General features: G+C 38.3%; 1 protein-coding gene across 4 annotated transcripts in view; it reads left to right on the forward strand.

The window, feature by feature from the left end:
* The window catches only part of BckdhA (Branched chain keto acid dehydrogenase E1 subunit alpha), a 336705-nt gene that overhangs the window by 169494 nt on the left and 154140 nt on the right, over positions 1 to 13071 (forward strand). For all 4 annotated transcript variants that reach the window (XM_067141838.2, XM_067141839.2, XM_067141835.2 and 1 more), the window contains one exon: positions 7185 to 7329. In XM_067141838.2, the coding sequence (XP_066997939.2) occupies positions 7185 to 7329 (145 nt within the window). The remainder of the gene's footprint in view (positions 1 to 7184; positions 7330 to 13071) is intronic.

Below are 13071 nucleotides of genomic sequence, written 5' to 3' on the forward strand. Positions count from 1 at the left end.
ACTGCATTCACTCACGATTTAAGGTAGAAGGTAAGTCCGAATAATGGTTGGATACTCAAAATACACCACCATAAATGATGCGGTTCTGGCTCAAAAGTCTATAAGGAAAGGTAAGGGACGGGATCTTGTGCTTTAAGTAGAATCCGTATCAATAGAACGTGACTTCCCATTTTAAAAATGTTTCATGCATCGACTGCGATTCAAGCCTGGGCCGTCCTGATGAGAAGATAGAACCATTGGAACTGAGTTATCACGCCCCCCAATTACAAAATAGTTACCCGCGCTTTTGATGGTGCTATTTGAGGTTCCAATCAGTCACCGGGCATTTGACAAAATATATAGGTCTACCTATCGAACTTAGGCACGCATCAGTGATCGTCTTGCTACTGTAAGAATAAATAAACTTTTTCATAACTTACTGAGGATGCACATAGTTTTGGCTTCTCAGTGACAAAACGGTAGTTACTTATATGGCACAAAATGAGGAACTAATGTGCAGCCTACAATCCTGTCACAGTCTTCCCAACGCTGCAACTTAAACATAGCACATCTCTCAACCACGGTACAACCCGAGGATCCCTAGCACATTGTTGTTTCCTGGAACCGATATGCAAAGGCTGACACGATATTGCAAGCTTGCAACTGTTTCTGGCCGTCACCCCCGTTATCTCGGTGGCCACGTTCCGGCTCCCTACTGAGTAATCCCTTGCTAATTGCCCCTTTCTTCATGTCTTGACATTTTTCAACACACGGTTACATTATTCTCAATAGTGAGACCTCTACAGGGAAATATCCCCGCGCATTACAATCCTAAGTGTCTTCCTTTCATTCAAGCAGTACAAATATGGAGAATTATTTATGGCCCTATTGAGCCCTGCTAGTAGATTCTTGTCGCTACGTTAAATTCGGCGTACGTTTTTAAGTTGTTCGTACCGTACGTAAAACAACGGCTGATCCTCACTCTAGTTTCAGGAAATATTTTTTGCCCCCCAACCCCCTTGGCTACGCCAGTGGTACAAGCCATGAAGGCCATTGGAAGGGTGAAAGGTACAGGCTTCCGCTATCCATAACTTTGGCACTTGGTGGGGTAGAGTGGTTAGCTCTATATTCAGATTGAGCACTGGAACTTCCTCACTGACTTGAAGCTTGCAGATCTCAAGTTCTTCCAGCCAGGTGACACTGAGTTATTAATAGGCGCAGAACATTTATTTTCATTATTGAAACTTGGTTGCAGAACGAGTAAGAGGCCATGGGTCAAATGGTTAAGGTCAGGGAATGAAGGTGGAAGCTATTATCTGCCCCATCATCCAGTTTTTAAGCTTAGTAGCTCACCTACAAAAACAAGGGTTGTATTTCTTACATCTGCTAACATACCTAACAATATTTCATTGAATGATATAGTAATGGTTGGAACGACAATACAAGAGGATATTTACTCTGTTATTCTAAGTTTTAGAATGCATACCTTTGCCTTCACTGCAGATATTGCTTGAAATGTATCGGCAAGTCATGGTTCATGCAGATGATAGGAACATTCAGCGGATTATCGGGAGGGAATCAAATTAAATTTATTCCTTTCAGAATAGCATTAAATCATGATAACAAACATGATACATCTTTCTTTCACCATGCAGTTAGGTGGCACACAGGGTGACCAGGCTGATGCTAGAATAACAATGATACTCCATCATTTTTAATGTCTTTATGAAAACAAGCCCAACATTCAGCTTGCAAAACTTTGAAGAAATGTTCCCCCTCGAAATTAGTCCAATCTAATAGGAACCATAGCCTTCAGCAAAAGTGCTGAACATATTTTTTATGACTTTTATTCAGGTAATTGATTGATAATTGTATTATATTTTAACAAACAATAACCTATACTTTATGTGTTACTACATACAATATTAACATTTTTCAACTTAGTCCATTAACGACAGATCTCAAGTTAACACCACAGTGTATTTTTATACATGTAAAATGTGTCATGGATGCTGTATATTTTTATAATGGTGTTTTTTGACTAGACTCTATTGGTTTAGAGGAGGTGACTAATACTAAAGAAGTATTAAAATTTACATATGATAACAATGACATTTACAGTAAGATACAAAAGTTGAAAACTAGAAAAGCATCTGGAGTTGATAAGGTTTTGGGAGATATACTAAAGACAAGGGGTTGGGGTATATTACCATATCTGAAGTACTTTTTTGATCATTGTTTGCCTAAAGGAGCTATACCCTACCAAATGAGTGGAGAGTTGTTATAGTAGCCCCTGTGTATAAAGGTAAGGGTGATAGACATAAAGCTGAAAGTTACAGGCCAGCAGGTTTGACATGTGTTGCATGTAAGCTTTGGGAAGGCATTCTTTCTGATTATATTAGACATGTTTGCAAAATTAATAACTGGTTCGATAGAAGACAGTTCGGGTGTAGGAAAGATTATTCCACTGAAGCTCAACTTGTAGGATTCCAGCAAGATATCTTGGATTCAGGAGGTCAAATGGACTGTATTGCTATTGACCTGCCTAAAGCATTTGAGAGGGTGGATCATGGGAGACTACTGGCAAAAATGAGTGCAATTGGACTACAGATAGGAAATCTGCCACCTGGGCGACTGCCCTAAATGCAGATTCGATTCGAGAAGAGCACTGAGGTTGGTAAGGAACGAGTTAGTTACGCGGTATTGATGGTGTAGTTGGAAATTTATCTATTGGGCGATCCAAGCACCACCAAGCTCGATAGCTGCAGTTGCTTAAGTGTGGCCAGTATCCACTATTTGCTAGATAGTGGGTTCGAACCCCAATGTCGGCAGCCCTGAAAGTGGCTTTCCGTGGTTTCCCATTTTCATACCAGGAAAATGCTGGGGCTGTACCTTAATTAAGGCACGGCCACTTCCTTCCCACTCCTAGCCCTTTCCTGTCACATCATACCATAAAACCTATTTGTGTTGGTGTGACGTAAAGCAACTTGTACAAAAAAAACTAGACGCATGCATAATAACTTTTGATCAGAGCACATAGACAGGACCAGATACCTAGGATATTCAGTGTCTCTCAAAGTTTAAATATATCTTGTTCTCCTTCCCTACAATTTTCAAATGTAATGCTGTTATATCCGAAAGGACAGGGCAATTAGAAATATATTATTTCCCAGCAAAGTTGGAAAACCCTTAATCTCATGGAATAGCTCTTACAGCGGTACAGCTAACTCCTCAGCTTTCTTCTTCTTCTTCCTCCTCTGATTCATAGCATGGCCTTCATTGTGCAGAATTTCATCAACAATATACCTGGTTAAAAAAAAAAAAGAAATATTGTTATGCATACATGAAAGTAAACAACATTAGCCTACCTAAAGTTATGTTTAGATACTACTGTACCTCTTTAAGTGACTTTGATTCATATGACACATCTTTTGCAGCTCATCTTTTGTTGAGTTTTGTGGTGGAGCCACCCCAATTATGCCTCACCATGACTATAAATTAAAGGAAAAATAAAAATAAAATTCTGTAACAACATTAAATGTAATTCAGTAGTAGAAAATATTCAGTCTGTTATAATTACCACTAATTGATCCTTCCTCCATTTTGTTGTCGGTTGATGCTCCACAAGCTTACAGTGATATGCTACATTATACATCACAATACACAGGGTCCTATATTTCTTAATCCAACGATTGTGTTTCCACCCACATCTGAGATTTCTCACTGTTCATAGCACCATGATAATCTTGACTTCTCTTCAAATCTGTGGCAAATATCAAATCAGCACCTGTAAGAATTTTGAGTTTTAGCATGAAGTTATTTCATCTTTTCCCTAAAAATATGAAACCACCTTCTACAGGGATATTAACAGACAAAAATTGTTATTTTTGTTGAATGATTGAAAAAGATGTCTGATTTTAAGTTAAAGCAATTACAATGCAACAGTCACCTGATGATGTTAATGAATAGCTACTTACACTTCTCTGTGCTAAAATTTATCATGTATTAGTATATCTAGTATATTGATAGTGGTTTAACTCATTGCGGACCGTGGACGGCGTAAGACGTTTAAGCTTGCTCCTATGCTGCGGGCCGTGGACGGCGTAAGACGTTTAATGTTCCGCGCGAAGCAATGCTGTTTATATTCGTCATCTATGCATTCTTACACCTTAGTCAGCGTTACTGGTTGTAGCAGGAAGTTGGTTGACCTTTTTGAGATAACCATCGCGTTGAGTGGGCTTATGTTTATCTTAGCTATTTTAGCGGGAATATCTCAGCACTTCCTCGCGCGTCAAGACGGTACTTGAGATTTCAATGCAGTGCATGTCGTTCCTACCGAGTGTAGTATAATGGCATATAAAACAGTTTCTTACGGAAGAAATGATTATTCTGGTGATGAACTTATTCCTGAAATAGACTCAGATAGTGAAAGTGAGAGTGACGAGAAAATTCCGATTCCCGAATCCGATAGGCCTATAGAGAAAAGTGAAGTGCCTGATACATATCATCCTAGTTACTGTCCACCCATTCCACCATTTACAGAGAATTCAGGTATAAACGTTCAAATAAAATATGAGCAGGATATTTTGAGTTACGTGGTATTTTCATGAATGACGAATTTTTTCAGTATGTGTGTGAGCAGACCAATCTATACGCGAGTCAGGTGATAAGTGCGGCACCGCGGCCTTTCACATAGAATTCGATCATGCAATCGTGGAAACCGATTAGTCCAAAATCCTGATATAAAAATATACTGGACCGAAAACCCTGTTTTTCATACTCCGATATTTTCTAATACAATGTTTTGAATACGCTTCCTTCATATTCTTTCATTTCTTCACTTCGGTGACAGCAATCATTATGCCGAAAATACAGATAGGCTGTATAAAATTAGACGTACGGTATTTTGAAACCTGTGACACCAGATATCACACCCTAAATATTTACTAGTGGTAAGCACAAAGTATCATTTTTCTAACATTTATAGTTTAGGAGTAATCGTAAATTGTATTAAGTGATGCAAGTCAAGAGGGCCGGGAATCAAAATGGCCGGTCCAGGCATTCAAGTGTCCCGCTCAGAAGCAGGTACTGAACGTGTTAACATCAATATGGTATATCTAGACTGGAAATCCATGATCACTTGTATTAATGATATTACTATAAACACTAATGTTTAATACTTTAGAAGAAATGTAACTGCTACGAATACCAAACCTATATCAAGCACTAAGAAATAAGAAGCTTAGAAGGTGTGCAATAGTCAGTTATGCACTGATTCAGGTGGAGATCGTCAATACAGAATGAACCTAATAAATAGGCCTATAGTACAAGTAATTTGCTGATACCAATATCCAGTAAAATATTACATGAATATACACTGGAGAAGTTATAATTGAAGTGCATATGTAAAGTTAATCGTTGGCCTAAAGTGAATAACCACAGGTCTTTTTCATAACCAACAGACCCCTTAACAGTGGTGAAGTCAAATTCAAGAACCACTGATAGAACGCAGTGAAACAACAGATAGGGAATCTGCCACTGCCCTAAATGCAGATTGAAGCTGTAAGTTAAAATGCCACTTCCTACATCAAGCCAGTCGATTTGAATCAACCAATCAATCAATTAATCATCACTGATCTGCATTTAGGACAGTCGCCCAGGTGGCAGATATTACCTAGTAAACAGATTAGAAATCTGAAATGAAACCACGTTGTAATAATACACATGAGCAAATATATTACATACGCATATGCCATAAGTCAATAAGAATACACGAAGGCTGGGTCTGTAAACCGTACCGACGTCAAGACAAGACATGGTTAGGTTAGGTTCATAACGAAATATTTTCCATTTCAACTGATTCTCACTGTCAGAATCTTATCATAGAAACAAAATTAAAATTTAAATGAACACTTACCCTCAATTAATTGTGAAACACTTGTCATAAGGTCCATATCACTACGAGTGATAACTTGTCTTCCTTTTTCAATACCTCCTAGCAATCTCTGAATTGGTTTTTGTAAAGGATGTAACGTTGCTTTCCTTTTCGGAGGAGTTCTTGCAGATTTTTCTTCCTTCTTAAACATTCCCATTCTAATTCTGTACATAAGTATGGGACGAAATGGAAACGTAATGAATAAAATGATGTGTTCATCATTTCACATGAACTATGCTATTAAATGCATTATCCGAACATGCCACAATTCTACTTACCTGGTATTAGCCAAATAGATTTACAATCCCACAGAAAAAGAAAATGTGCTTTAAATATTCTCGCAAAGGTATGACTAGTGATTTTAACAGTAATACAGTGGTAATACGTAATTCACACTAGAACTGCGACTGAACATTGCCAACGTGCCAGATTAATGGTAAATGTAAGACGTCGTATCGGCAAGTAGGGTCCCTAAACTGTATGGTTACAGACACTGAAAAAGACCTGCAAAATACCCAACAACAAGAAAAGTAACTATAAATCAGTACCTTACTATTACAGGGGGAAAAGGGTAAGGTTGAACCCTTAGGGTACATCCTTACACGGAGACTGCTATACTCGGAGACTGATCCTTTGATCCTTTGATTTTGGTTCATATCGTAGCCATAGAATCATCACTATAGTGTAAGATATAATTCACACCAAGCAGATAGCATCATTGCTTGTTCTTAAATTTCTATTTCCATAAATTTGCAATTATTCAAATCCTTGCACAATTGCCTACAAGAACGTGAGTTAACGGGCTGTGTAGTATAGATGCTTGCCTTAAAGTTTCTGGGTTTCATTCCCAGTGCTAGTTGTCGTTGAAGGCTACTTAAATTTTGATTCGCTGAACCTTTTCAGTGCATTATTCTGGTACTCCGATGTTCTTAAAATCCACAGTTATTTCAGGGACCTAAAACACATAGGTTGGAACATGTGTGTTCTTATCAAAATGTGCACAACAAACATAATTATTCATGATAACTGCATAACCTCATAGTGCAAACAATCTTATTGATCTATGCCCAACTTAACTGTATGTATGTGCAACCCTTATCCCCTCTTCCGTACAGGGTTGGGTATAAGTGAGATGATTCATTGTAGCAAATTTTTACAACTTGATGCCCTTCCTGACAACCTCATTGAGGAGTTATGAAATGAAATGAATGATGTGATATGTGACAATATCAGAACAAAAACAACATATACAAATTCTCCTCTTTTACAGCTGTTGGAGCAGCATATGCTTTCAAACGTGCAAGCAATGGACGATGTGTGATAACATACTTTGGAGAAGGAGCAGCAAGCGAAGGTGATGCTCATGCGGCCTTCAACTTTGCTTCTACCTTGGACTGTCCTGTTTTATTCTTTTGGTTTGTCTTTTATTTTCAAGCATGGAGTTTTACAGTATTTGTTTGAGTGCTTGGAATATGATACAAGAAGTCATAGGGATTTAGCATCAAAAATAATTTTGATGATATTTGTTGATGTGCATGGGAGGTGTGATGGCGATGGAGTTATTGTGTCTTGATAATTTAAATATTGTGTATGGAAAAGTAAATCCTTGTTAATTTTATATTTATGCTGGAAGGATTCTTAAGCCCTGCTACTAAATTATTTTTGCCAAACTTGATTTCTTAATTTAGTATTAACCTGCTCATAATAATAGAAACCATTCAAATAAGTTTTTATCTTCTGTTAATTTGAGCAAGCACAGTGTTATTGGAATGTGACATTTTCTAGCTTATACTAGATTTTAATTTAGCCAGTACTCAAACAATACTTCATTTTACTCTTTTAAGAGTCATTTGTTTATCAGTATAATGTGTGTAGAATACCAGTGACAGGCTCAATAATGAGACTTCTATCCACTTTAATTTACAGATGACTTTAAAATTTATGTTCAAAGGGCACTTCCATTTCTTGTACAAGGAATCAACCTTAATTCAAGGTCAGAAAAGCACAATGTTGTTGACTTTGCAGAATGTGCTGTGTAATGTGTAGTTCGAGTGTGCAATGTTGGCTTCTAATAGAAAACCTTGTCCATAGGAGAATTATGGAACGTTTACCATTGAGGGGTGCAAAAAAGCACCTGACCCTAAATAGGATGATGAGCTATAAGATATAGAAGGTCGATTTTATTAAGTGGTTATAAACAGAGTTCATAAAATGATCAAAAGAGAGTTATACCATGAGCAGAAAACAAAGAACAAGTCACTGCACTTGTCATTAAAGTTCAATTCACCTAAATCAAAAGCGATATCCTTGGGCGTGATAAATTGTTATGGATAATCAGATTGTGTAACCAGTACTGAAGAACACATATTAAGTCACCATGCTATTATGTGAATATAATTGTCCTGAAGATTTTAACACTACTAAAGACTTAACATTTGATTTAGGTGGAGTGAAGTTTTCTCAGTATGATGGCATCTTGATGCTAGTTAAAAGCCTGCTTTCATTGTTTTGTGAACACTTAACAATAACCACTTAGTGAAATGGAACTATTATCTCTTAGAGACCATCTTCCTATTTAGAGGCAGATGCTTTCCTCAGTACCGTTATGTAAACTTTCCATAGTTCCCCTGTGGACAAGATTTTCCATTAGCAGCTAATATTGTACTAATGAACTAGACATTGCGGGGCACTTTCAACGGTATCGACAACATTGGGACCGAGAGAGTTGTCCGTGGCACCATGTGGGGAAATGACATTACTATACAAAATGGTGGTGAGCTGGGTTAGAACATTCAGTGAGGGACGTGAAAGCATAGAAGACATGGCTTGGCCGGGTCACCCTAGTTTCAGTGAGGAGGAAGAGTAATTGCCATGCTATTAGACATAGATTGACATCAGACAATGTTTGAGTTAGGTTATGAGATGGGATTATTGCATAGACATATTCTAAAGAATGTGGTAATGTGGAAAATTGCACCGCTGTGTGTTCCCCGTAAGTTGATGGAAGCATAGCGATGGTTACAGTACGACTGCCCAAACTCACTTGGAGTACTACGTTGGTGAAAGAGACACTTTCTTATGCCATATTATTGCACTTGATGAGGCATAGGATAGATCATACGAACCTGGACTTAAGTGCCAATCCAATGAGCGGCATCATTGCGGGTCACCACACAAAACAAGAGGTCATCAAACCCCTAATAATGTGAAACTTACGATGATTTTTGTGTACAATTATGATTGTGTCATCCTAACACATGACATACCACAAGTACAAACTGTTAACAAACAGTATTTCTATAATTGCTTGGATCATAGCCTGAGACCAGCATTGTGAAGAAGCTGGCAACACTTCCTGCAGACAAAGCGAGTTGGCTGTGTGATTAGGGCCACGCAGCTGTGAGCTTGCTTTCAGGAAATATTGGGTTCGAACCCCACTGCCTTCAGCCCTGAAGTTGGTTTTCCATGGTTTTCCTTTTTTGCAACAGGCAAATGCTGGAGCTGTACCTTATTCAAGGCCACGGCTGCTTCCTTCCAACTCCCAGCCCTTTCCTTTCCCATTGTCACCACAAGACCTATCTGTGTCGGTGCAACATAAAGCAACATAAAAAAAAAAAAAAAAAAAAAACCTTCCTGCAGAACCCTCCCATTATGTTGCAGGTTAATGCACGGGCACATGTAGCACACCCTACAGCCGATTTGTACAGTTGTTGGAGTTGGAATGTGCTTTACCATACACCATATTCACCAGACTTAAGCTCTTTTGATTATACTGTAATTTGATTCCAAAGGTGCTGTTCCCAAGATTCTTCAGTTAGTAAATCATTCCATCAGAGACATTAAGAGAACAGGCCCTGATACAGGGGTTCTATGACTTCCACATTGCTGGCAACATCTTTTAGACAATGCTGGTGACTTCATTGAAGGACTATAGATCTTTCACACGCGGATCACTTTTGTCTTGATAGTAAATAAATACTTGCCAATAGTAAAGTTCCAACCCTAATACATGCTGCCCCAAGCTTCCTCATATTTCAGTTGCTATGTTCCACATTCCTTGCACTATGCTTCTAATTCCTAGCAGTAACGAAAATTACAGGTAATATATATCGTGGCTCATTCAAAGGGCCAGTAAATACAAACATTAGTAAAACAGCTTTAATTTAAATTTTTTTTTTTTAACAATCCTAACTGCCAAAGGTACTGGACAGGAATATTTTCCTGTCATCAAACCAAGTGGTTGTTTGATCATTCTCCAAAACTGCTTAAAAATTGTACGAGTTTGGCAATAACAGTTACGTGATTAAATACCTAATTTGTTTATTACTTAAGTTTCATTATAGAAATGTCAGAATATGTATACAAGCCTCAGAAGGAACATGCTCTTTTATTATATATATACAGAGCAGTCACCAGACCCTTATAATTATTTTTCTGCAACCCTTAGTTTATAGACAAACTAAAAATATTGATCCCTGTTCCTATTGTGGGTGAACTGGGAGGATCATTACATGTGACATAATAGACGTTTCAACATATGACCATGGGGATGGTCTGAGTATTCTGATTAACTTCCAGTAGAATCCAAACATTTGTGAATTTACAGAGGCACACTTCATATTCAAGGTTGCCCATTAACATAAGAGTCTAACCAAAGTGAAATGCAATAATGCATATACGAGGGTTCTTAGAAACACGCGCAGTGGAGGAAATAGAAGTTTCATAAACCACACAAGATGTCATCACGTAGTTGCTCTAGGGAGCTGGTGTTACTTGCTCCGCTCGGACTGCTGTCTGTCAGGTGATGAGAGCAGCGGACAGGCAGATTTCATACTGTGGTCACTCTGAAATTTTGCCATATGAACAACAGCTATTAATAATAATAATAATAATAATAATAATAATCTGGAGCTTGGATCATGCGAGTCAAACAGGACACAGATTGCAGAGTATAACAGGGTAGGAAAATTTTTAATTGACAAAAGAAATATACAGTAGTGTGCAATATCTGTGGAATAAATAAATTTTCATGACTAACTGATGCTTTGCGATACGTACATTTACCAAAAGAAAATACAATATATGTGATTTGTACACATTCTTTGCACTCTCATTAACATACATTTCGAGATTTATATGGCATTTATGACTATGATAACAAATTAAACACACAAACTAAAGCATAGCACACCGAGCTCGATAGCTGCAGTCGCTTAAGTGCGGGCAGTAGCCAGTATTCGGGAGATAAGTGGTTCGAACCCCACTGTCGGCAGCCCGGAAGATGGTTTTCCGTGGTTTCCCATTTTCACACCAGGCACATGCTGGGGCTGTACCTTAATTAAGGCCACGGCCGCTTCTTTCCCAGTCCTAGCCCTTTCCCGTCCCATCGTCGCCATAAGACCTATCTGTGTCGGTGCGATGTAAAGCCAATAGCAAAAAAAAAAAAACATATCACTGGTGTATTCGTTCTTTCAGGGACCTTAGGGCTTGTTAAGATAGTATTGTATCAATGTTTGGTACTATCATTTGTGTACTGGCAAGTCGCAAAGCACATCTCAAGTTTTCTTCAGTGAATCTACTTCTGTGTCTAGATTTACAAATCTTCATTAGTGAAAACATCTGTTCACATAAATAAGTTGATCTGAATATACTTAACAATATGTGCATTAAATTTGTACAATCTAGGAAATATCTCTCTCTCTCTCTCTCTCTCTCTCTCTCTCTCTCTCTCTTGAAAAACGAACGTAAAATTCAGGAAGGCATCCATCCGATTCCACCTCCATAGTGAATTTATTTGAAGGATGCTGCCTTCCTTTCTTGGGTGTTGTAGTAAGAAAGAAACTGCATGGCTCCTCCATGTAGATTCTCACCACCATCTATCACGTGACACTCGCCACAAGAGTGACACGAATTTGTGAGCCATCAAATATCCAGAAGGAGATGGGCAGACTCAGTCATGTTCATGGGTAATGGTTGCAACGATGTACAGATTCCTAGAGCCCTGCATCCCAGATGGACAACTAATCGAAGCTCACAGAAAGAAGAAGTGAAGGGAACTGCCTACCTGCCTTACATTCACAACACCACAGATAAAATTGCCAAGGTCCTTCGCAAACATAATATAAAAACCGTGTTTGACATGGTCACAAAAGTTGCTAATAGTTTAGGTACAAGCAAGGACAAATTGTACCCATTATTACACCCTGGGCTGTTCAAACTTCCCTTTACTTGTAGCAAGGTATACATTAGCCAAACATGCCGATCCATTGGGACTCGCATCGAGGAACACCAAAGAAATATCCGTCTCAACCAGCCAGACAAGTCAGCAATAGCTGAGCACGCCCTATTGTCAGGTCATGATGTTGTGTTCCAAGATGTTCGAGCTCGTACACACATTAAACACTACAGGTCTATTATTATACGAGAAGCTGTGGAAATACGTAAACATCCTAACAATTTCAACAGGGACACTGGCTATCAGTTAAGTAATAGGTGGTTGCCAGCAAGGAGAAATATAGAATGGGAATTGATGCAGTTCAAGAAACTAGATTATTAGGTAATGGTATACAGGACATGGAGAAGTATACACTTTTTAAGAGTGGTAATGAAACTGAAACCCACAAATTTGGTACTGTATTTTGTGTCCAAAATTCACTAGTATCATCAGTGCTTCCTCTAAACATGTGAATGAAAGACTGTGCTATTTGAGGGTACATTTTAAATGGTTTAACATATTACTGGTGAACTGCCATTCCCCCACAAATGACAAGGGTGATCATGTTAAAGGCTCCTTTTACGAGGATTTGTTAGAACTGTGGAATAAATTACCCAAACATGTCAAAATGATTTTGGGTGATTTCAATGCAAAAGTTTGAAAGGAAGAAATTTTTGTGACAACAATAGGAAGGGAAAGTCTGCATGATGAAATGAAAGCAATGATAATGCCATTAGACTAATCAATTTTGCTATATCCACAAACATGAATGTGCGGAGTACCACCTTCCCACATCAACAAATACATAAGGAAACATGGTATTCGTGTGACGGTAAGACTGCCAATCAGATAGATCCTGTACTAATTGATAACAGGCATACAAGCTCCATAACTGAAATCAGAGCTTACAGAGGAGCTGATATGGGATCTAATCACAATATGA

This window comes from Anabrus simplex, chromosome 2 (genome assembly GCF_040414725.1).
Source record: "Anabrus simplex isolate iqAnaSimp1 chromosome 2, ASM4041472v1, whole genome shotgun sequence".
NCBI classification, from domain to species: domain Eukaryota; kingdom Metazoa; phylum Arthropoda; class Insecta; order Orthoptera; family Tettigoniidae; genus Anabrus; species Anabrus simplex.